Here is a 26,246-nt window from a genome sequence, read left to right as displayed (position 1 = left end):
ATGGGTATGCATGCAGAAAGAGTCAAAGCAAATGACAAAATCACAACAGTACACGCTAATAAATGAAGAAATCAACAGACAGTTTCATTAATTAATATATTTTCTGCATTATAGTTAACATATGTACTTTCTTCGTGTCACCTTATTTTCCGTTACGTATTGATATTTTGTTATATTCAGACATGAGTACATTTCAACAGTCTTTTGCAATAAATATCATAAAATAATAGAGATTCGCATAATAAATATTCTTTACAATAAAAAAGTTTAACAGACTTTTGTCTTAAAAATAGTCAGAATTCAACTTTGTGATTTATACATAAAATATACAAAAAGCACCACAATTTGTGGTTAAGGCAATGAAACAGAAAAGATTAGAACTATCCAGCTGTTAACTAACCAAGTGGCGAAAAACCATTAAGGAGCCAAGATCACTTCAGGCAGCATAGTTCTGTGACATGTATAGATTGATCAGATATAAATATCAACTTCAGTTATCCAAGTGCCCTCAATGACAAGAGTAATTTGGTGAAAAGCAAAGAGTACAGAAGGGAGGGAGTCGAGTCCTTCACAAATATGAAAGCTTGAATAAGGATGAGCAAGATACAACCAATATATCTCCAATGTGAAGACTTACATTGTAAAGCAGACCTAAAATTACACAGAAAAAAAACAAAAAACCTGGCATCTCTAAAATAAGATAAGGCCAAAACTGAGGGGATAGAAGGTTGAGGAGAGAGGAGAGGGCAGTGGTTAAAGGAAAATGTTAACCTTGTAACAAAAACAGATCTCCCATGCTACTTAAGTGTCCAATGCTATGAAGATAGCCCTAATTGGAGACAGATTTAATATATAGCTTATTTAAGCAATTAAACGGCTGCTTCTTTAAATACCAATTTCCCTGTTCCCAGAGTACCCAATCAAATACAGCTCTAAATCACTGTAGTCTGGGTGTACATGTGTGGATATGTTCACGTGTACAACTTTGGAAAGTTGCTTGCAGAACAAAAAGGCTACACAAAAGCCCACTGGCTCTCAATACCCTCTCGAGTGGATGGCAGAGGCTCTTGTCATAAGGGGGAGCCAGACGCATTTCACAGTCCACTCTTACCGAAGACCATCCATTAGAGAAGAGTACAATCCATGAGCCAAACCTTGGAAAGAAGGGGAGAAAGGTGGGAAACAGGGGAAAACTGCAAAGAAAATAAAACCAGTATCTGACAGCATCTTTTTTAACAGCCACAGCTTGAAAGCAAGAGAAGTTCAGGAGGTCCAACCCACCTCCAAAAATCAGGATGGTTTACCCAGACCCCGGGAGGGGCAGCTCTCCAGCTTACAATAGACCGTGTTGGAGTTCTTACATCTGCACCCTGGGCGATGGATCCAGTCATAACACCCCTTGCACAGCTTCAGGCATCCCTTGGCAGGAGGATAACAAAGTAAGCAAGGCAAAAACAGAGACATGGCTCCCATACACAGGTACCTAGAGCAGCACTGTGACTGTGAACAGGAGCATGGATTATCCGAGTAGGAATCCCCTTCATCGTCATTGGAACAGTGGTAGAAGATGCCCTTGACCAAGCACATGCAGGTTCCGTATTCCACCATGCTCTCGGCCGAGCAAAGGCACTGCCGGTTACAGGCCAGACAGGACGGCAGGGTCCTGGGAGCTGTGCATTCCCCACACTTGCACTTCCCACACTGTTCACAAATGAACTTGTGCTGCGTCAGGTCCTCTTTCAAGGAACCCTTTAAGTCATCCACAATCAGTTGCTTGGGCTGGGTCCGGATTGCCCTTTCAGACCTGTGACCAGGGATGGGCCTGGTTGGCGGGGACCTTCCTAACAGCCCCTGCTCGGAAGAGGCACTGCTGTTGCTCCCAGAACTGGCTGCGCTTCCAGTGCTGGTTGATCTGCTCAGTATGGGGCCTCTGGTGTTATTTGAGAGTCCTGCATGTCCCAGGTGGCTGGTAGGTCTATGCTCATAGTTGTTATTCACATTAATCGGTATGATTTCGTGAGTCCTCTCATGCTTTTCTTGTCTTGGTGCGGTTCGAGGAGCAGGTCTTTTCACCACGGATGGCCCTTCTGTGTATTCATTGCTGCCTCTGATGGCCTTGATCTGGTCTAAGGACAAAATAGCAGCAGGCTGAATCTCTCTCTCATAGTCTAGCCTCTGACGGTTATCCAATGCAGGCTGCTGGATCACAACTAATGAACTGCCACTGCCATGCTGATTTTGGGGATCCATGTGTAGTGATCTTGATTTCTGGCAATCAATGGAAACCTGGCATGCATCTGAAATCCTAAAAGGAAATCAAAGATGAAAAAAAAAAACAAAAAACAGAGAAAATAAATGACTAGAAGCATTTGGGGGGTGGGGGGGGAAGAGGTGAGAAATCCTGTCAAGTCACAAATTGCCTAAACCACCTGGTAATGATCTCCCTCATCAGCGGATTACAATGATGCTGGGGTCCTGGCCAGAGTCCAATTCTGAGAGAGGCTTAGGACCACATCATAGAAGAAGAATGTAAGCAAGAGACCCCATGCTATAAGAACTGGAAGTTTTTTCAACTTTTAAAAAGCAGAATCAAGAAGTAATGTCTTCCTGTTTGTGAATCTAACAAACAAAATGGAGTATGCCCTTGTGGGGAACACTGAGTATAAGCACTAATAAACAGCTCTCATCTAAAGAAACTCTGGGTATTTTCCATAAAAGAAAATATCCATTAAAAAAAAAAAAAAAACTAAGAATGGCTATGGTGCTGTTGTCTTTAGTTACCTGTTTACTGTTATAAGCATTAGATTAGTGTTCAGGAAATTAGTCAAGGTATACTTCATGCATTAAAAAAAAAAAAGACACTCCAAACTGAAATGGAATCTCCAATTAAGAGGTCATCTTCAGTAGAAACCAGAATTTTAAACCTAGCTCGTGCTATTAGTCTACAAGATGTAAAAGTGAATGCAGACGAACACAACAGTTCTTGGTGTTTTATAGCCTCTAAAGCACACACACAAAACTCAATGTACAGTTCTGTGAATGTTAAGACCATTCACATTTGATTTTTTTTTTTTTTAAGTTTAAATAAGGACCACTCACATAACAAGATAACTTTCACATACAAATAAGTGTCTGGCCTTTAAAGTAGCAGGGGGAAATCCTGGCCATTTTAATTATCTGTATTTCCTCTAATTTAAAAATCTGTATTTACATGCCAGATCTTGATTTTCAAAAGCACTGCCAACTCTGAATCAATGTACTTCTTGTAATAAAGTATAGCAATATCCAGGTAAAAATCTGTTTCAATACCAATGATAAATTACTTCTAATTTATAATGTATTCTTCATAAAACCATCTATTAAACATAAAAACGTTTTTGTTCTCATAAATGGTAAACCAGAATATTTTTCACACAAATTCCTCCCACAATCTACAGATCTGATCCAGTTCAAGAATGCACAGGAAGAAATGCCTATTCTCCACTACCATGAGCCAAATCTCATCAGCTTCAGGAATAAGGCAGAAAGAAGTCCATTTCATCTATTAACTTCACTGAATGGCCCTGTACAGTCTTACATGTTAACTTCTTGGCGTTACCCCTGCTCATTCTCCCAACTCGGAGCCTCAAGTTTCTAGTTTCTTCTACCTTCTCTGTACCCGAGGAACACGGTCACAACCTGCTGGGTTTAGTCCTGAAGTCCTTAAGGACTGTTAAAAAGATTGCATCGTTACACTGCAGTATCATTCCTCCTCTCAAAGCACTTCCTAACCCAGCGCTTCTAAAGCAAAGAGTATCTACAAGTAGTAGGTCAGACTCCACGCGAAAGAAAAAAACGTGGATCTGAAGAGAGTAGAAAAAGCACAAGGCACGACTTTAATCTGAGTCTTAAATGCTAGCTGTAACAAAGTTCCTGTTGGCCGGTAAAAGAGGCCACCAGATAAAGAGAAAAAGCAAAGAATGTCAGCCACCTCGGATCTGAAGCACAGCCCCTTTTCCAGCAGTGACAGCCCTGGATCTAGCCCCAAACACGCTCACACGCTCTCGGCAAACTCTTCTCCCCCAAGAAAGTCCCGAATCGAAGTCGAGTACCTTTTCGGACAATCCCATCACATTCTAAGGATCACCGTGGATTTCCAAAGCCTTTTGGCGTATGCCACCAAGGATGCTTACAAATCAGGAAAAGCCTTCGGAGCGAATGCGGGCGCCAAAAAGCAAGCCCAAGGCAGGGAGGGTTATAAATAAATATCTGTCTACACTTTAAAGGAGAAGCCGGATTCCTAAAGAGCCGGGGCGCAGCGAGCCGGGGGCCGGGGCGGCGGAGCGGTGTCGCCACATCGCCGGTTCCCGCGGTGGAGCTGCGCCCTCTGCAATCCGCGCTGAGACGAGCGGAGAATAAATAGTTGACGGAGAGGAAGGAAAAGGAAAAAGTTATGAATGAAAACAAGTTTTCTCTCTCGCTCCCTCTCTCTCCCCTCTCTCTCCGGCAGGCGGAGGGGAGGAGGCTGAGGTTACCATTACCTCAGGAGGGCGGACCTCCGCACTTTTAAAGTGGCAGTGCCCTCTCCCGCCCCCGCCGCGCCGCCGCGCTCACAACAAGAATAAAGTGGCAGCTCGCGCGGGTGCGCGCCGATCGGCCCAGGGGGTCCCCAGCGACCCGGGGGTCCGCTCTGGCACTCGCGCGCGAACACGCCGTTCGGGAGGCCCCCGTCCGAGGGATCCTCGGATCCGGAAAGCCCGCCGCGGGCACCCGCCGAGCAGCTCCGCGGTCCTCCTCCCGGGGACCCTCCCCCCCCGCCCCAAGCCTCCCCGAATGCATCTTTCGCGTGGAGGGGTTTCCCCGAGAGGACACCCCGGGTCCCCGCGCCGCCGCTGCAGGCGACTGAGGACCGGGGATCCCGCCTCGCCGTCCCGCGCGGAGGCGAAAGGTCGCTCTCTGGGTTGAGCAGCTCTGAGCGCCCCGCGGGCGGGCCGGGCCGCGAGAGGGGGTGGCCCCACGCTCCCTGCCCCTCGCGCGGTCCAGGCCCCCACGCCGCTCCCCGGGGCCCGCACCTGCCGCCCGGCCCGCCCCGCCCGTGCACCTCCCGCCCCCGCGGCCCGAGGGCGGCCGCCCCACACTCACCTAGGCCGAAGCGGGGGCGGGCGGCCAAGCAGTGCAACCCGGCCTGGGTCCCGGTGCGGGCGACTGCGTGCCCTCGCCGCATCAACCGCGGCGGGGAGGACGGGGAGGCATGGCCCGAGCTGCGGCTGGTCGGCCCGCGGCCTCTGCCGCTGGGCAGGAGCGCTCCCCGCGGCCCCCTTCCGGCTGCGGGGGACAATCCTCTGGAGACTCGGCGCGGCCAGGCGCAGACCTCTCACAGCTCGCGTGCGCCGCGCAGCCCAGTAACATCCACCTCCGGGGCTCTTCTCCTGTAGCCCCCTTCCAAGAGCCAGGGGAAAGAAAAAAAAAAAATCCCTTCAGGAGGGCTCTCCGGATCTCTCCGGAAAGTGAGCTGCGGAGCGGCGGGGAGAGGAGCGCGTGACTGGCCGGCCGACCCGCCGCTGTGCTCGGACCAGAGTTCTCCTCAGGGTCCAGTCGCTCCTCGCGGGAAAGGCGGGAGTGGCGGCCTCCTGACGCGTGAAAATCCACGTCACGGACGTTTGAGGCTCCGCGGCGCCCGGGACGGGGCTCGAACCGGCGTCCGCGGACGAGTCACGGAGCCGCGCAGAGAGTACACGCCTGAGAGGCCCGACCGCCGCTCCCCGCGGGTGGGGGGTGGGTGGGATTTTGGTTTTTACCCGCTTTTTTAGGGGCGGTGGTGAAGGGAGCGAGGTTTGGGGGTTCTCCTCCGGGGAGAAGGCGGGGCGTCGTCCCTCGGCCCCCGCGCAGGTCCAGGCACTTTCCCGATCCCGCACGCCGGGCAAGTGGGGGCACGGCGTCCCTGGGAACTCCGGTCCTGGCAGTCAGCCTCTCCCGGGTAGCGATCACTCCCAGTCCTCCGACCCTCCTGTTCCGCGGCCGAAACGCCTGCTACAAACGATTAGAGATAAGAACACGTTAATTTCCCTTTCTTTCCAGGCACTTGGACTGGCCGCGCGCTCCGCCGCCCGGGCGAAGAGTGGAGCGGAGCGGGCCGCTCGCCAGCTCGTCCGCCGCCCGCACCCATGTGCTGGCTGTTGCTGCTCCCTGTGATTGACAGGCGGGCGCACAGTCGGCGTGTCAGCAGCGAACCAAAGTAACATGCAGTCTTGCACGTTTTTGCCGAAGTGCTTTTGCCCCCTTGGAATGCCTAAGAGTTCAAACAACGTTCAAGCGACGCCTCTGCGCATTGGAAATCAATACACAGAGACGGGAAATTCAGGTTTTAAACAGTTGCTTCTCGGGATTCGGTCGCCAACAATGCCTAAACAAACATGCATTTGGTCCACACACCGAATGCCAGCCCCTCTTTGGCAAAAAAAAAAAAAAAAAAAACCCACCCAGTTTTTCACACATCCGACTGTTTCAGACTTGAAACTTGTTACTGCTCGGCTGGGGGGTGGGGGGGTGGTTGTGGGGGTGGGGAGGAAAAGGACCCTGCTTTTTCTTTTAGTGGTAGCATTTACTTTAAGAGCATTCGTTTTAGCAGTGGGAATCCTACTGGTAATTTGAAATGCAACCAGTAATCTTAGATTTAAAGCGAGTTCAAAGAAATAATCAGTTCCTTGCAAAAGCCAACATTTCTCACCTGATCTTTCCTTAAAATGTCTACGGAAGGAAAGGAAGGAAACAGTTCTTACCTAAAGCAAAGATTGGAAATTGCTTTTCAGGCACATTTACAGCAACTGTAGCTGCTCCTTTTCCAGGGCTGGGAGTTGTGTCTGCGGCTATCACTCTGCAAACCACTGCGTGCCTTACAGAGCAGTCCCACTCCGGCTCCGCAGAATTTCAGCTCTTCGCCTCCACCTCCACCTCCACTCCAGGACACGCCTCCAGTGATATCATGTGTCAATCATACGGGCTGCCAGAAAACCTGGAGCAGGATTTCCCCAACAGTCGTTTCCTCTTTCCTTTATGAGTACCCACTTGGATATGTTGCCCTGTACACTCCCCTAAAAAACATCCTCTGAAAATGTGGATTGCCTCAAAAAATCCTGCAAATGCCTTTTGTCATAAAAGAATACCTTGAAATTTAGTTAGCAGTCTTCAGTTATCAAATCTCAGCAAAAGGATTGGTGAACTCTACCCTTAAAAGTGGAATTACAAAACAACGTTGAAGACTAAAAGATTAAAAAGTTGTATATCAAGCCCTCACTACTGATCAGTTAGTGAGATAATGTATATTGATATAAAAAAGATGATGATATGCCACTACAGATCCAATTTAAAGCAAAGTTCAGAATATGTGAAATCTAAAACGTGGCGCGCTTTACTGAACATGTGTGTAACAATATGTGATAAAGGTATGATTTCCTGCTGTAGATTTTATAATAATTGCTCTATCTTGATTTGTGATGTAATTTCCCCAAAATCAAAATTGTAAAAGTCCCAGACTCCCTTCAATTTTGTAAGATTTTTATATAATTTTGAAAAAATAAGTTTATTTTTAAAAATCAGCTAAATAGAAATCAATTAAAATAGAAATAATTTCCTAAGAGGTTTTATAATTCTTAAGTATATATGATGTGTCACTGTAAAAAAAAAAAAAAAGCATTTTAATCAGTAGGAAAAATGCTTTTTGTTTCCTTACAGACTATTGGATTTTAGACATTTATTATCAAAATCATGTACTTCATGCTGCTGTGAGGGTAACAATATGTGAAATTTGAGTTTCCACAGAGATTCTTAAAAGATACCTAAAACCCAGAAACATATAGTAAGTGGAAAGGGAAATATTTTTTGCAGGTCCTACATATAAGAAGTAGCTTAAAGTCTTTGACAAAATAAAGCAAACAAAACTTCAGTATAAAATCATATAAATTTGAGTATGGACATTTCAATAATTTTTAAATATTCTTCTTTAAAATAGTAAGTAATTCTTTTGAAACTTTTTTTTTCTCTATTCGAGATTTTCTAATATTTGAGTTCTTTAAAATAATTAAAATTCTATTTGGAATGACCCACTAGGGCACTGCTAAAACCATCAACAAGAAAGCATCACTAGAAAATAACACAGAACAAGAATTAAACCAAGAAACTGCCTATTCACTCTTAATAATATAAATTGTAATAAAATAGGCTGTTTCAAAGGCTAAAGTCAACATTATTGTACATATTTTCTATTTTCATATATCTCATATTTGGAGAAGTGATAAACTTTAACCAGTGGATAAGTTTCTTGGACAATTTGAATGGGTTTGAAAGAGTCAAATCAGAAATACAATATTCCATGATGGTATCTTATTTGGTTTTTCAAAACTGTCTTCTCTGCTATCACCACAATTTGGGGACAAGAGGTCAGTACACCGGTATGATAAAACCAGGAGAGGGAGCACTGAACATTTTATTTCCATAAATCCTACAACAATATATTTGAAAATTTCTGTTACAAATAAACTTCAAATTATTTCAACCAAGGTGTATTATTAAATTACAATTTTTGTGAAATTATTTTTAAATTATGCTAATAAATAAAATCCATAAAATGTTATCTATAACACCATCATCATGGATCATGTTCTATTTAGAAATCAAATAGTATGAACAATGACCCTCTATATCATTTAGCACTGAAACGGATCAATATGTTTTTGTCTAAATATTATAGTATAAATAAATATAGGTATAACCTCGCCACCCTGGAGCTAGAATAGGGGTCCCCAACCTCCAGGATCTAATGCCTGATGATCTGAGGTAGAGCTGATGTAATAATAACAGATATAAAGTGCACAGAAAATGTAATGCTCTTGAATCATCCTGAAACCATTCCCCCACCACCACCTCTTCAGTCCATAAAAAAAGTTCCTTCCTCGAAACCAGTCCCTGATGCTATGCTAAAAAGGTGGGGACTGCTGATCTAGAAGACATTTAATAAAACCTGCCCCCTTTTCTGATTGCCTACAACTCTAAGTCTGTGGAAATTCTAAAATTTTTGCTTAAAATAGACATTGGTATTTATTTAGAAAGTTTAATACAGTGTGCCATGGCTAGAAATAGACAGCTAGTGTATGAAGTTTTCCTGAAAAGGAAAAACAATGTAAATATCCATGAGAAAATCGTACAATAATTTTCAGTTTACTATATTAAGATCTAAAAGGATAAGGCAGAATGGAAAGTGAACTCATTTATTCCTCATTTTCATGCGAAAACAAGATTCGCTATTTCTTCTACTGATTTGACTTTTGAGAAAACAACAAAGTAAAATGAATAAAAAAGTCTGGTAACTCTTGGCAACTGCTAGTGATTTAAAAGAGAAGAAAAAAGTGTAGTACTAAGGCTTAACTTATTCATTTATCTACTTTATTTGCCAAAATAGCAGAACCACAATGTGTTCCAAGCTCTTGAAAAATAATATCTTATTAATCTTTCCAATGTTTCTGTGAACTCATGATAATAAATATAATGTTTGATCTTATTGAGAAACAAACAAAATAATAATAGAAATTGGTGAGTTACCCCCTAGGTGTCTAATAAATTAATGAAGAAACAAGAATGGAAACTAAGTCTTTACTTTCCTTTTAGGGCAATAGTCACTATATTACTATACTTCCCAAGAAAAGCTGGCAAGGATAAGCCATTTTATTTTCAGTTTCCTTTCGTAAACAATCTTTGTAGTTGACAGAAATAGACCAACCTATTCTGTAAATTTTCCATAAACATTCTTTTCATTTTCGTAAGTATAATTCTCATCCTTCTGCCCTATTTGAAATACTAATGTTCTGTATTGGTTTCAAATTCTGTAAGTGGGCATATCAACCAGTACATTGAATAAATTACACTGAATGATTTGTAGAGTTTCTGTCAGCTCTATAATTCTACAGCTAACCATTTGTGTATTTTGTCACAAGTGATTCTATTTTTCTACAAGTTGTAAAAAAAAGAAACAAATGCATATAGCAGGGCTCTGAATTGGTGCCCTTCATTACTTACGTGTCATATTCCTTCACAGAGAATCAAAGCGACAGGAGTTCAGACAAACTGCATCACTACTACATATCAAAGATTTTGCTAATTAAATCCACATGGTAAGACATCTAAGGAAACATCTTTGCCCTAGTACAAAACAAGTCTTCATTTCTTATCTACCCAGTTGAAGAATAAATCCTGTCTTGTTTCCTCTTCCATATTATTAAACGCTCCCTTCTGAGCCTTGACTTGCTCTTCATTTCCACAAGAAAACAAGATTAGCCATCTCTTCTGCTGATTTGATTCCTGAATCTAGGAGTAGAGTGGCTATTATAATGATCATGTGGTATTCTCTTTGATTCTGTTCAACAAAAGTTATTAATCTCTCATTTCCACAACTATCTACTGCTAACTTCATCTTCAGAGACAAGTACACAAGAACCTAGGTTAATTTAAACCTTGAACTGCCCCCAAAGATAGAACAGGAAGAAAACAAAGTCATGTTTTCATTAAAATGAAAACAACTTAAACCATCTCCTGGGGCTTGCCTGCTTTAATCTTTATTTCCTATTGAAATAACCTATGCCAAAGGCTATAGTTTATCCTTTGTTTGGGAAAATAAAAGTAGAATATTTATTTGATCAAATGACCCTAGGCATGCCTTCTATAAGAATACTTAATATTAAAAAAAGAAAACACAAAAATTTCAAGAGTTTTGTTGGTTTTTTTTTTAAGAATTTATACTTTGATTTTCAGCTCTCTCGGAATATTTTAATTTCATTTATAAAAACTTCTCACTTGGTTTATCATATTAGATAACATATACAAATTGAAAAATCTTAGTTTTGATTATTATCATTCTTCTGTATCATGATCTATCATATTTGTCCATAATGTCCCCATGTCCAATATTACAAGAATGAAAATGGAATGATATAGAGAAAAAGAGTACCTGATTCAGAGTATGATGATATGAAGTTCAAGTCCCAGCTTTGCTACTTCTAGCTTGGTGACCTTCACTTAGTTTCTCTCAGCCTGCTTACTGATCAATAACCTGAAGTTAATACTTTACCTTCCCAAATTGTAATCCTCCTGTGGACTCAATGTATATGCAGTGCTTTGTCAGTTATGGTCTTGTATAAGTTCTTGTCATATAGTGTGTTATTGCCTTCAACACACTGTATGATGAAGAAATGTTTCTTTCCCTGAAACATAGGTGCTTCATCCCTAAATAATGAATTTATTTGTCTTACAATTGTTCCAAGTTAATTCAGTGTTACTTTTGTTTTTCTAAGGTTGAACTCAGGTTTAAATAATTGTATTGCTGTGTGTGTGTGTGAAGAGGGATTCTGGAGCAGCTATCTGCTAATAACTTCAGATTAAGGGACTTAATGAGCCCTGATCACCTTAACATTTCTCTAGAATTTTTAATTGTTTATATTTTGCTTCCCATTAAGATAAATGTCATTGCAAATATTAAAAATCCCTTCTATAAAATTTATAAACTCTAAATTTTGAGTACATTTTAAAAATACATATATTTTAAAGTAATTGAATAACATTTAAAGAGTTGAAAATAAGTAGAAAAGTAAAAAAAAAGTTGATACTTCTATATATTTTCAAAAAGTAAGTTTACAAATGCTTCTTTTTCATAATCTCTTAGAATGTTAATTTTGATAAATACAGCAGCTTTGATAGCGGATATAGTTCCTGTCAATTACCAAAGTACTATTTGAATCTTAATGTTTTATATTATTTTTAAAAATTGATAGCAGAGATATTTCATAGAGCCAAAGCATTTCAACTAAACAAACAAGAACCCTGGGAAGCACCACCTATTATTGAAAATAAATCATTTCAAATTTCAGCTAAAACTTGAAAAGAGCGGTTGAATCTTGGTTTGGGGTATTCGCATTGGTCTGTGTTTTACATTTTTCCCCTTATGTTGCAATATTGCCATATGAATCAGGATGTTAGTTTTCAATAAAAGTGCAAAATATGCTTTATATACACTGGATACTTTTTGAAGATTCCAAAAGTCATTAAAAAACTGTGTCTATCTGAAATTATAATGTCAGTGGTGAAGAAAATAAAGTGGTACCGATTTTTAACCAACACATTAGAATTAATAGATCCAAAAAGATGTTTTCCTACTCAAAGTATTAACTTTGAAAAGCTTACACCAATGGTGCCACAATTGGATAGATCTTTCTTTAAAATCCTTGATTATAAACATCATCTGGGCCTAAACATCATGTTCGTTTGAATAATCTCAATCTTTTATAGCAATATTGTATATGGCTTCGATTATATATCATAAATAACATCACTATTAGAAAAATATTTCCCTTTTGAAGATGGATTTGGATTTTAATAACCCATAAGTTAATAGGAGCCATTTGTATTAAGATGAGTGCTCAAGCTGAGTAAAAGTCTAGGAAGAAATATGAGGTGTCAACATAAAAATAACAAAACTGTTCAAAATTATTAAAAGATCAAAATTGTTAAAAGGCTGCTGTGGGGAGAATTAACAGTGAAAAGAAATAATTTTTTATGTTGACAGTATAAAATACATGGTGCTATATAAAATAGAGTCTTAATTATAATAAGAAAAAGAAGAACCTCATTCTAGAAGTCATGAGAGAAAAAGAAAAAGACAATGTACCCTTAGGACATGGCACATGGAAACACCAGAGGGTGGAAATTGGCAACTGGTGCATCACATTCACAATTGATTTATGGGACTGGCACAACTGGGAACAGAGATTTCTATTGTAAAATCACAATGATCAAAATTGGATAAGTAAGGTAACAACAAATTACAGAGGGACTTTAATGCCATGATGAGGATTGGAGCTTGATCCTAAGGAAAATGATGTTTTGGAGGAAAGGAGTTACCTGATGAAAGAATCTATTCCTAGAAAAGTCATCTGACCATGTGGATTGCAACAAGAAAAGGCTAGCATCAGAGGACTGCTTAGAGCTGAGTAGGGTAATCTAAGTGGGTAGCAGGGAGATTGTGGGTCAGGTGGCTGAGGAGAAAGATGGTCATATGTAACATAATATATTCATTGTATGCCTACTCATTAAGTATTAGAAAAATGGACTGACGTTATGCCCACAAAGCTTTAACAAAACCTTGAAGAATGGTAAAAATTCCTGATTTGATCAATCATACCAGGTGGTGCTAGTGGTAAAGAACTCGCCTGCCAATGCAGGAGATGTAAGAGATGCAGATTCGATCCCTGGGTGGGGAAGATCCCCTGGAGACGGGTATGGCAACCCACTCCAGTATTCTTGCCTGGAAAATCCCAGGGACCAAGGAGTCTGGTGGGCTACAGTCCAAAGGGTTGGATGCAAAGAGCTGGACATGACTGAAGTAACTCAGCACAAGGACCACACTTTGGAAATAAGTCAGTCACGTAAAGAGAACTGAACACCTTAAGTGTATTGGATTTACCCAATGTCATGGACTTTCAGAATGAAAAAAGGAATCCATAGTTCATCAGAAAAGTTAGAGAGGTATTACTCATCTCTTCCATTCTCTTCTGTTCAATTTTGCAAGAAATGGGAGGAAAAGAGTAAAATGTTTTCATGGAGAAAATGTGTTCATAAGGCATCATTAACATTTATGGCTATATCGGGCCAATCCAAGGCTATTGTAGCATATAGATGTCAAGCAGTATGTATCCTCCATGATCGAGTTAATTAATTAGGTCATAGAAATAACTGAAAAAATTTCCAAGTCAGAAGAGTATGTAGATACTAGTAAAACCTGATCCATGAAAGATGTCAGGTACTATATTTATAGAAAACTGAGATCAAATATTTATAATAGCAAGTAAGTTCGAGATGCTATTGTGATTTTAAAACCTTTTTCTAAAAACTGTGCAATCCATTATCAAACTATGTCATAAGTGAGTCATGGACTTGCGTTTCTTGCAAAATCATTTTGGTTTATACATTTATTCAACAAACATGTATTAGTACTGTGCTAAGTGCTGAGGATACAAAAATTCCTGGGGAAGCCTTGGCAGCTGTGTTCTCCACCACGTGACTCTTCTACAGATGATTGGATTAGGGGTTGACTCAGGACATAAACACAGCAGTGACCTAAAAGATGTGCAAGGTGAGGGGGGCAAAAAGACAGGTTAGAGAAAAGAATGAGCAAGACTGGTTATTATGGAGAGAATGAGGCAGTTATTTCGTGCACTAGAGCTACAAAGTCATGAAGAAAAACACAACAAAGGACCATGAGTGAATAAAAACAATGAGCAAACAAATATTATTAGGTAATAATAGCCAAAATCACATTTCATCAAGTCTAAGATGTCATTACCTATATGATTCACTTTTATTTTATGAACTGTTATGAAAGACAAAATGCTATTTAACATATGAAAATTATTTTCTTATCACTTAGAGTTACACTATTGAAAGGGTTTTGAATGATGGTTTATATACAGCTTTTATCATAGTTCATTCTTGTGCACACATGAAAAAGAAACAAGAAGCAAAATCAATTGACTAGGGTTCCTAAAACTTCCTCACAGAGTCAAATTCTTCTGAATCACTTTCTGACTCTGTCGTCATGCTAGTGTTTACCACACAACATCATTTGCTGACCATCACGGGCCCTGGGCAACAGTTCTTAAAAGAATGCTCCACCGTGGTTTTCAGGATTTCTTCCAAGCTGTTAACACTTTACTCTGCAAGTTTTGATGCTGGAGCATTTTTTCTCTTATCAATGAGTGCCAATAGAAAGTTTTCAGCTGACAGGAAGGATTCTAGTTTTGCCTCAAATGGTTCATAAACAGTTTCCCAAGTCAAGCATGGGCGAGGTGACAGCTGTCCAGCCAGGAATAACAACCACGTTTGCACATGAACAGACAATAACCACCTCATGACTTGACTCCTGACTGGCCAGCAGTATTTGTGAGATGCAGCATGATTTCCGAAGTATCAAAATGTGGATGAAAATGTGCATCTTGAATTGATGAATTACAGTGGAGAACATTTCATCCTTAAAGTCATGATCTTATGCTCTCCTTGTACATATGATGCATAAAGAAGTTCAGTGATTTGTCTCAGATTACCTAGTTGGCAAGTGGTAAAACAAGGAATTGGACCCAGGATGGTTGGATAGCATCACCGACTCGATGGACATGAGTTTGAGCAAGCTCTGGGAGTTGTTGATGGACAGGGCAGCATGGCGAGCTGCAGTCCATGGGGTTGCAAAGAGTCGGACACAACTGAGCGACTGAACTGAGCACAGAATCAAATGTGAGGAAGTTAGCTGTTAGAAAGAACAGCATACTGGAAAGGATAGCCTAATTGCTATAGTAATAGGACACCTCACTGAAGATCTGCCACCAGCATACCACTGATGTCCCCAAAGCTCCTTGGTTTTTAAGGTTGCCTAGGGTTTCCCAAGTGGTGCTAGTAGTAAAACAAAACAAAACAAAACCGCCTGCCAATGCAGGAGACATAAGAGACGAAGGTTCGATCCCTGTGTCTGGAAGATCCCCTGGAGGAGAGCACCGCAACCCACTCCAGTATTCTTGCCTGGAGAATTCCATTGACAGAGGAGTCTGGTGGGCAGCAGTCCATACAGTGTTGCAAAGAGTCAGACATGACTCAAGTAATGTTGCATAGCATAGCATCACCACACTAAGCATTTCCATAAAGATTCTTAGCTCTCTTTTTAGCATCTTGGCTTGGGGTGGCCTGACTCTGTCTCTGCCCCTTACAACTAGTGATCTTAATAAATGTAAGCATGGAAATCTGGCTGCGAGAACTGGGACTATTAAATAGAGAAGGGCATACTGAACTTAGATTTGTTGGGTGGCAGGCAAAATTGGGGGTGGTGGGAAAGGAGCCAGAGGGACGAGATTCTAGAAGAGCTAGATATGTGTGCCAAGGTTCAAAGGGTAGAATAATCATGGCGCATCTGGGGAATAGCTTAATGTATTCAAAGTTGCTAAAGCAGAAAGTAAGGAAGTGGAAGAAATAAAGATAGGGTGGGAAGGCAGGGATCAGAACACAGAAAGAAATTGTATGCTACCCTGTAGAAAAGTGGTTCTTCAATTTGCTTTTGAAGTGATCTATGTACCCCCCCCAAATGCTGTAATGTGTACAATGTTAGTCACTCGGTCGTATCTGACCCTTTGTGACCCCATGGATGGCAGCCAGCCAGGCTCCTCTGTCCATGGGATTCTCCAGGCAAGAAGACTGGAGTGGGTTGCCATACCTTTCTTCAGGGGATCTTCCCGACCGAGGGAAGATCAAACCCAGGTCTCCTGCATTGCCGGCAGACTCTTTACCTTCTGAGCCACCAGGGAATATATAAAAGGTAAAGTGGTGCTGCACCAAACAAGGAAGGATGGAATAGGGGGAGGAGGCTCTCCAAAAGCAGCTTCACACAACACAACTGAAAATCTACTTCTAGAACTGAAATGTACAACCAGAGGAGGAACCTGAGACAGACCATCTTGAGCGTAGTAAAGAGGACGGGGAGGCTTAGTTGAATCATTGCTCTCAGCTGCTGGGAAGCCACTGCAACCAACGAGAGGAGAAGCTCAGAAACAGGGAAAGCCACGACTTAGGGTTACACTGCAAGGGAGCTTTAAGAGAAGAGGGATTTCTTATAACAAAGAGCAGCCAACCTCACAAAACAAAGTGCCATTAATCATACACAAAGCAGAACTGGGAAGACACAGAGTGATGGCAGATGTCTTTTTCTTGGCCTGTTTTCTGATGGGCTTACATAATGAGATGATAATGGATATGTAAGTTTATTTCCTGCTATATTAATGCTACAAAATAATGATATTCTATAATACCTTATACATTATATATGATACATAAATTGTGTGCAAGTCTCTCTGCTAAGAATTCTATATGCATTATCTCTTTCAATCTATACAAAATTTATATTAGTTAAGTATTCTGATTATAGAGGAAGACATGGATGCTCTGAGAGATGAAATAATGTTCCCAAATCTACACAGCTCAGGTTTAAAAATAGATTTGTCGTGACTCTCAAACACCAGCTCTTGATTCCATTATTTTAAAACCCTCCAAAAACAGTATTTAAATAAATGCCAATATTTTACTGTAAAAGTACATTACAATTTACTTAAATATTCCAGTTCCAGTTTAAGAAGAAAAAGCACAAATTTCCATGGTAGTGGGTCTCAACTCTGATGTCAAGATTTCCTGAGACTGATGTTTACTAACTCTTGGGGGCTACCTCCCCCATTCCTGCTTGGTAAGTCACTTGAAGTGGAAACAATGACATCACTGGGAATGGGAATTCTCTCACATCAAAGACCATGTATCTGGAGCTCTGGCATCTCTGGTTTTTCCTTTATACTCTGCCCATCATAGGGGATTTTCAGGAAATTTCGTATGTCGTACACTTGTGAGGCAGATCACAAGCACAACCCACACTTCTGAAGATAGCATTCCTGTTCAGGGGCCTTTGTACATGTGTGTGTTTGTGGCTGAAGTACTAAACTTAAGATTCCAAATTTACCTTTGAATTCAATACTATTTTTGTGAAACTTAATACAGGAAACAATCAGAAAGTTTTAATCAAGAGACAAGTGGAAGTAAAAAAAAAGCTCTTCCCCTTATTAACCACCCCCTGCCCACCAAACACGCTCACACACATACACACAGGTTCAGTTCAGTTCAGTTCAGTTCAGTTGCTCAGTCATGTCCGACTCTTTGCGACTTCATGGACTATAGCACACCAGGCTTCCCTGTCCATCACCAACTCCTGGAGCTTGCTCAAACTCATGTCCATCGAGTCAGTGATGCCATCCAACCATCTCATCCTCAGTCTCGTGTGCACACAGGTTAAGTATAAAAAACAGTACGACATTGATGATCACATACAGGAAATATAGTTCCCAGGTAGATGATATGAAATAAGTGAAATTTACCTGAGTATGGGGTGCAATTCCTGGGGCGATATCCTCCTCAGGTAAGTAATTTGCTTGCCCTCTCCAATTAACAGATATGAGCAAGGGAGCATGATATATACACAAAGACAATAATTGTGAGCTGCTATAAAAAATTTTTCCACGTAGCACTAAAATGTATGAAAAATCTGTGTTTTCTGACTAAAAGGGACACGGTAAAAGCCCTTTCTCTTGTGTCATGCCACTCGTGGCGTCTTTATGAAGAAGTGACCACAGAAATGGAGTGTTTAGCATCTCCTGTGACAGAGACCTCCCCCGCCCATCTTTAAGTGCCTACATTCTCACCAAAGCAAAATCATAAACCATTTAGAACCACTGCATTGGCCTTGAAATGTTTTGTATTATGTCATTTGTTAAGCAAGAAGCATTTTCACCTCTAAGGGATTTATGTTGAATAATAAAGACTCTACCATGTAAAATGATTGAAACTGAGGACAAAGCAAATGCCAGGAGATGTTTTTAAATGAGTGTATGGTTTTACTTTTTAACATGCATTTTTATCTCATTCAAGCTTTATCTTTAATTTTATACAGAAAACCTCATCATTGCAGTGTGGATTGGTGTCTGAGCTGTGTTGATTTTCTTGATACAGGTGAGTGTGTGTGGTCATATGTACTCTAGCACTTTGGGTTTGGGGGATGAAGGAAGTGAGGGAGGGAAAGGAGAGAGCAAACAAAATGTAGAAAGAGGAAGGAGGGAGTCTTAACTGGTAAAAAGTCTAAGCAGTAAATTACATATAAGAATAAACATGGGGGGACTTCCCTGGTGGTCCAGTGGCTAAGACTCTGTGCTACCAGGGCAGGGGGCCTGGGTTCAATCCCTGGTCAGGGAACTAGATCCCTCAAGATGCAACTAAAGATCTCACATGCCTCAACTAAGAACCGGTACAGTCAAATAAGTAAATAAATAAATATAATTTTAAAAAAACTAAAAAAAAAAAAAAGTAGGGACTTCTCTGATGATCCAGTGGTTAAGACTTCACCTTCCAAAGCAGGGTGTGAGGGTTCAATTCTTGGTCTGAGAGCTAAGACCCTACATGCCTCATGGCCAAAAGACCAAAACATAAAACAGAAGCAGTATTGTAACAAATTCAATAAAGACTTGGGGAAAAAATGGTTCACATCAAAAAATTTTTTTAAATAAAGCAAGCACATGTAGGTTTATATCTTGTACACTACATGTTAAAAATTGAGGATCCAAAATGAGTAAATGAATCTCAAAGTAGCTTACACTCCCACAATTCTGTTTCACCTTTTATTTTGAACAATGAGCTTTTTATGGAACAGGAATCACTATAACAGGTCTGAATTATTAAAAGCTCCAAAATGGATTCTGAATTAATGGGACTTTTTTACACTGTATGAGGAATTTGACACTAGGTATGAATTTTATTAATGAGTAATGAGTAGCCCTGCACTCAATGATAATGTGCCACTTGATGGGTATATTTTTATAAGGCCTTCTCCAAACATCAGTAACCGGGCTCCTTCTCAATTCACTGTGACAGTAAAGATGGTTAACATACATCCTTATTCATAAGGATGGTGAACATCCTTATTTTGCTAGAGGAGACTATGGGTTGAAATGTTCATTATGTAGCAGTGTCATGAAAAGTTTGTGCAGGTATGTTGGCTTAAAAGATACTAGTTTTGTCTACATTGGAGTCTTAATAGATATTCAGCACCAAGCTTTCATTTCATTTATGGACAGGGTCGGTAACTTAGTAAGCAATTTTTGTTAAACAGTTCATAATTTATCACCATTGTTATCTGATGCAGATTCATAATATAGTTTATTTCAGAAAGGCTTTATGATCATTTTCTATGCTCATTCCAATGGTATGAAGTTAAGTTGATGGTCCCATCACATTTTACTTAAAAACTGAGACCTAAAAATCAAAGTGACTTCAGCGAGTCTTAACTAAATAGGAAGGTTTAGGAAAAAACACAGTACTTGAGCTTCCAGTCTGTTGTTCATCTGCTCAGTCATATTAATGTTCTTTAACAGTGGACAGATTATATTTTACCAATATAAGGCCCATACAATACAATTTGAATACAATATTGGATGATCAAAGTCTCTGTACAAGCGAATAACCCATCTTTTATCCTAAGGTCAACCAAATGGAATAGTGACTCCACTGCTCTTTCTGAATTATTAAAAATGTCTCCAACTCCAATTTTATTAAGATGGATCAGAGACCTAAATATAAAAGCCAACACCAGAAAGCTTCTAAAAGAAAATTCAGAATATGACCCTGGAGAAAACACTGATTTCATAAAGAAGACATGAAAAGTGCTAAAGGTAAAAAAGTAGATTTGTTGTTGTTCAGTCTCCAAGCTGTGTCCGACTCTTTGTGACACCATGGACCACAGCATGCCAGGCTTCCCTGTCCCTGTGAGAACCCCATGAACTGTATAAAAAGAAGGTAGATTAGACTTTGTCAAAATTTAAAAATTCTCATCAAATATACTGTTAAGAAAATAAAGAGACGTCCCTGGTGGTCCAGTGGTGAAGACTGTGCTCCCAATGTAGGGGGCCTGGGTCTGATCCCTGCTTAGGGAACTAGATTTCACATGCTGCACCTAAAGATCCCACATACTGAAACGAAGAGCAAAGATCTGGCATGCCACAACTAAGACCCAGCACAGCCAAATAAGAAAATAAAATAAATAAATATTTTTTAAAAGAAATAAAAAGGTGAGATGCAGATGGGGAGAAGATACTGAAATACGTATATCTGACAAAGGACTTGTATCCAGGATATGTAAGGTACTGTGAATATATTACAAAAATAACCATATTTTTAAATAGGCAAGATACTTAAATATACCACAAAAGAACATATATAATGGTCAATAAGCTCACAAAAAGCAGCTCAACATCGTTTACTCATCAAGAAAAAGGAGATAAAAACCACAAACAAGATACCCTTTCTCAGCTACCAGAACAGCTAAAGTTGTAAAAGACTGACAGCCCAAATGGTGATGAACTGGAACAACTGAAATGTTCATATGTTGCTGGCAGAATTGTAAAAATGGTGCAACCCCTTTGGAAAACAGTTTGGCAGTTTCTCATGTACACATACACACATATATTGAATGGCCAAACAAGTCTCCTTCTAGGTATTTTCTAAGATGAAGAAAACACATGTCCATAAAGAAGATTTCTACATGATTATTCATAACAACTTAATTCATAATAGCTTCAAACTGGAAATGACCCAAATGTCCATCAACAGGAGAATGAAGAAGCAAATTGTACATAGCCATTCAGTGAAATACTATTCAATAATAAAATGGAATGGACTCATACATACATCAAAATGGATCAGTTTTAGAAACCATGCTAAGCAAAATCAGCTGGGCACACAAGGGCTCTTACTATACGATTCCATTTTTACGAAGTTCTAGAACAGGCAAAACCTAATCTGTAAGAACAGAAATCAAAATAGCAGTTGCCTGTGATAGGGAGTAGGGATTGACTGGCAAGCGACATGAGGAAGACTTCTGGGCTGCTAGAAATGGTCTATTTATTAGAACAGTAGTTATACAGAAATACATTTCTCGAAACTCAATAATTATACATTTAAAATCCATTCATTTCACTGTATGTAAATCTTACTTCAATAAAAAGAAAATGATTCTGACTTCTCTCCAACATCTTTCTTTAATTCAATTCAACCTTTATTGAGTTTCTACTGCATACAAAATTCTACGTGGTGGCCAAGGATACAAAAGTAAGCGAGACTAAGACCCACTCCCTGACTTTAAGAAATTTAAAGTCTAAGAAAGAGGATTTACAGGCTGGTGAAGGAGAGAGACAAGTAAATTTTACCGGAAAATGGTGGGACCTGGGTAGAGCTGTGGGGCAGAGTTGAGCGAGGGGAGGGAACCCAGGCTCAGAGGGGGCCTAGACAAGGTTAGCCCCCTCCTGCACAGAAGGTGACGCCAGAATCTTATCTGGGGAGAAAAGAGGAAGACAGAGGGAAAGGGCTTTTCAGGCAGGGGAAAAACTCAAAATTCTGGAAACAAGAAATGATATGGCTCGAGTGAGGAGCTAGAAGTATTAATGTGCCCTGTTAAATTGCCTCAGTCATATCCAACTCTGTGTGACCCTATGGACTGTAGTCCACCAGGCTCCTCTGTCCATGGGATTCTCCAGGCAAGAGTATTAGAGTGGGTTGCCATTTCCTCCTCCAGCGAAAATTATTTAAGTATTATTCCACTTAGTTGATGTTAACATTTTGGATAGTCTCCCTAATATATGGGTCAAGATGAGAAAATTACTCTATATTTTTAGTGTCTAAATTCTATGTGTTTTTTTTTGTTTTTTTTTTTTTTTTTTGGTAACAATGACATTTATCTTACTCCAGAACTGATCAGCATTGCCCCCACCTCTGTCTGCATTCCTGAACTAATCTTTACTCCACCCTCAGTCCTGCTTGAGGTTTCGGCTCTCCTGCAATGCAGTCATTATGAGATCCAAAAGTGAACATTATGCAATGCCCTCTGCAAAACTGTTTGAGGCTCTCCTCACTTGACTGCTGTGGCAATGCTTGCTCCTGGTTTTCTTCCTTTTGGCTCCTTTCATGGCTTTGCTTCACTTAAGCTTTAAATGTTGCCTTTCCTCCAGCTCTGTCTTAAGGAGAATGACTATAATATCAGTTGCCCAAGCAGGGTCACTTTTGAGAGTGAAAGAGATGCACTGAAGAACTAGACCTAGGCAATAGGTGTTAACTGGGACTATCCCAGGCAAACTGGGATTAATGGTCACCTTACTCCTGAACTGTCTTTTTTTTTTTCCCACACTATACTCTCTCCCCCAAGCGATCTCTACCAGCTTCTTTATCTTATTTATCCAATGATAGCTAAAATACCTCCAGCCTGGACTTCACTTCTGAGCAGCAGAACCATATAGATAGAGGCTTATTCCACTTGGATGTGTTACAGGTGCCTGCAACTCAGTAACTCCAAAACAGAATCTATGAACCCTCTTCTCATCCACACTCAAAGGGTCTCCTCTCCTCGCACTTTCTAGCTCCAGAAGAGGCAATTCCATCCATCCACTTGCCCAAATCAAAAGCCTTTTTCTCTCCCTTTATCCAATTAAACACAAAGTTCTGACAGCTCTTACTTCCTCAGTTCAGTTCAGTTCAGTCGCTCAGTCGTGTCCGACTCTTTGCGACCCCATGAATCGCAGCATGCCAGGCCTCCCTGTCCATCACCAACTCCTGGAATCTACCCAAACCCATGTCCATTGAGTTGGTGATGCCATCCAGCCATCTCATCCTCTGTCGTCCCCTCCTCCCCCTGCGCCCAATCTTTCCCAGCATTAGGGTCTTTTCCAATGAGTCAACTCTTCGCATGAGGTGGCCAAAGTACTGGAGTTTCAGCTTCAGCATCAGTCCTTCCAATGAACAACCAGGACTGATCTCCTTTAGGATGGACCGGTTGGATCTCCTTGCAGTCCAAGGGACTCTCAAGAGTCTTCTCCAACACCACAGTTCAAAAGCATCAATTCTTTGGCACTCAGCTTTCTTCACAGTCCAACTCTCACATCCATACATGACCACTGGAAAAACCATAGCCTTGGCCAGACGGACCTTTGTTGGCAAAGTAATGTCTCTGCTTTGTAATATGCTATCTAGGTTGGTCATAGCTTTCCTTCCAAGGGGTAAGTGTCTTTTAATTTCATGGCTATAGTCACCATCTGCAATGATTTTGGAGCCCAAAAAAATAAAGTCTGACAGTTTCCACTCTCCCCATCTATTTCCCATGAGGTGATGGGGCCAGATGCCATGATCTTAGTTTTCTGAATGTTAAGCTTTAAGCCAACTTTTTCACTCTCCTCTTTCACTTTCATCAAGAGGCTTTGTAGTTCCTCTTCACTTTCTGACATAAGGGTGGTGTCATCTGCATATCTGAGGTTGTTGATATTTCTCACACAATCTTGATTCCAGCTGTGCTTCTTCCAGCCCAGGGTTTCTCATGATGTACTCTGCATATAAGTTAAATAAGCAGGGTGACAATATACAGCCTTGATGTACTCCTTTTCCTGATTAGAACCAGTCTGTTGTTCCATGTCGTTCTAACTGTTGCTTCCTGACCTGCATATAGGTTTCTCAAGAGGCAGGTCAGGTGGTCTGGTATTCCCATCTCTTTCAGAATTTTCCACAGTTTGTTGTGATCCACACAGTCGAAGGCTTTGGCGTAGTCAATAAAGCAAAAATAGATGTTTTTCTGGAACTCTCTTGCTTTTTCGATGATCCAGCAGATGTTGGCAATTTGATCTCTGGTTCCTCTGCTTTTTCTAAAACAAGCTTGAACATCTGCAAGTTCCCGGTTCCCGTATTGCTGAAGCCTGGCTTGGAGAATTTTGAGTATTACTTTACTAGCATGTGAGATGAGTGCAATTGTGCAGTAGTTTGAGCATTTTTTGGGATTGCCTTTCTTGGGATTAGAATGAAAACTGACCTTTTCCAGTCCTGTGGTCACTGCTGAGTTTTCCAAATTTGCTGGCATATTGAGTGCAGCACTTTCACAGCATCATCTTTGAGGATTTGAAATAGCTCAACTGGAATTCCATCACATCCACTAGCTTTGTTTGTAGTGATGCTTTCTAAGGCCCACTTGACTTCACATTCCAGAATGTCTGGTTCTAGGTGAGTGATCACACCATTGTGATTATCTGGGACATGAAGATCTTTTTGTACAGTTCTTATGTGTATTCTTGCCACCTCTTAATATCTTCTGCTTCTGTTAGGTCCATACCATTTCTGTCCTTTATCGAACCCATCTTTGCCTGAAATGTTCCCTTGGTATCTCTAATTTTCTTGAAGAGATCTCTAGTCTTTCCCATTCTATTGTTTTCCTCTATTTCTTTGCGTTGATCACTGAGGAAGGCTTTCTTATCTCTCCTTGCTGTTCTTTGGAACTTTGCATTCAAATGGGAATATCTTTCCTTTTCTCCTTTGCTTTTCGCTTCTGTTCATTTCACAGTTATTTGTAAGGCCTCCTCAGACAACCATTTTGCCTTTTTGCATTTCTTTTCCATGGGGATGGTCTTGATCCCTGTCTCCTGTACAGTGTCACGAACCTCCGTCCATAGTTCATCAGGCTCTCTGTCTATCAGATCTAGTCCCTTAAATCTATTTCTCGCTTCCACTGTATAGTCATAAGGGATTTGATTTAGGTCATACCTGAATGGTCTAGTGGTTTTCCCTACTTTCTTCAGTTTAAGTCTGAATTTGGCAGTAAGGAGTTCATGATATGAGCCACAGTCAGCTCCCGGTCTTGTTTTTGCTGACTGTATAGAGCTTCTCCATCTTTGGCTGCAAAGAATATAATCAATCTGATTTCAGTGTTGACCATCTGGTGATGTCCATGTGTAGAGTCTTCTCTTGTGTTGTTGGAAGAGGATGTTTGTTATGACCAGTGCATTCTCTTGGCAAAACTTTTTAGCCTTTGCCCTGCTTCATTCCGTGCTCCAAGGCCAAATTTGCCTGTTACTCCAGGTGTTTCTTGACTTCTTACTTTTGCATTTCGGTCCCCTATAATGAAAAGGACATCTTTTTTGGACATCTCCTACTTCCTACATCTCCTTAAAGCCCTCCACTTCCTTCCAGGAAGATCACTGTGGCCCCTACAACAAATGTTGTCTGCTCTTATCCGGATCAGCTTGTATACTGGTGCCAGTCAGCATGATCTTCCAAAAACACTAATCTGACCACTCCACCCCCTTAACCTAAAAACTATCCAATTGCTTCCCACTGTCCACAAGCTCTGACTTGTAACGTGGCCTCAGGTCACGGTGATCTGGCCCCTGCCTCTCTCCGGTCTCTTAGTGGTCCTCGATGCTGCAGCCACCTTTGAAATCTTTTAGTTCCTTGAGGGTGCCAAACTTTCTCTAACCTCAAGAATCTTTGAACATTATTTCTTCCTTAGTTCCATGCTGCTTCAACACATTGTACCTCTTAGCATAATTTGACACAATTGTAATTATTTATTTTTAACTGTTTGTTTAAAATCTGTCTTGCCTTCTAGACTGCTTAAGCCTCCACTACCTGTATGTTCTGTTCACCATTACATCTCTAGCAACCATATAGTGTCTGAGACTCAATCAATGTATGCAATTAAACAAAGGGTATCTCACATGGGAAAAAACTAATTAATTGACTGAGGGAGAAAATTAAAATTATTTCTGTTTATTACAACAATCAAATCAACAATGAAT

At 40.7% G+C, this 26,246-nt stretch overlaps 1 protein-coding gene across 2 annotated transcripts; it reads right to left on the bottom strand.

Annotated features, from left to right (window-relative positions):
• Window positions 1-82: 82 nt before the first annotated feature.
• SPRY1 (sprouty RTK signaling antagonist 1) lies at window positions 83-6,072 on the bottom strand. Of its 2 annotated transcripts, XM_061142308.1 has the most exons (3): window positions 5,778-6,072; window positions 5,122-5,418; window positions 83-2,305 (listed from the first exon to the last, which is right to left on the bottom strand). In XM_061142308.1, the coding sequence occupies exon 3, from the start codon at window positions 2,248-2,250 to the stop codon at window positions 1,291-1,293; it is 960 nt and encodes a 319-aa protein (XP_060998291.1). In that variant the 5' UTR covers window positions 2,251-2,305; window positions 5,122-5,418; window positions 5,778-6,072; the 3' UTR covers window positions 83-1,290. The 2 variants fall into 2 exon arrangements, with proteins under 2 accessions (XP_060998291.1, XP_060998290.1); XM_061142307.1 differs by lacking the exons at window positions 5,122-5,418; window positions 5,778-6,072 and adding an exon at window positions 4,092-4,484.
• Between the last annotated feature and the right edge of the window lie 20,174 nt (window positions 6,073-26,246).

Source organism: Dama dama, chromosome 5 (assembly GCF_033118175.1).
Source record: "Dama dama isolate Ldn47 chromosome 5, ASM3311817v1, whole genome shotgun sequence".
NCBI lineage: Eukaryota > Metazoa > Chordata > Mammalia > Artiodactyla > Cervidae > Dama > Dama dama.
Note: the sequence above shows the minus strand (reverse complement) of the source record. Positions and strands in the feature narration are given on the sequence as shown.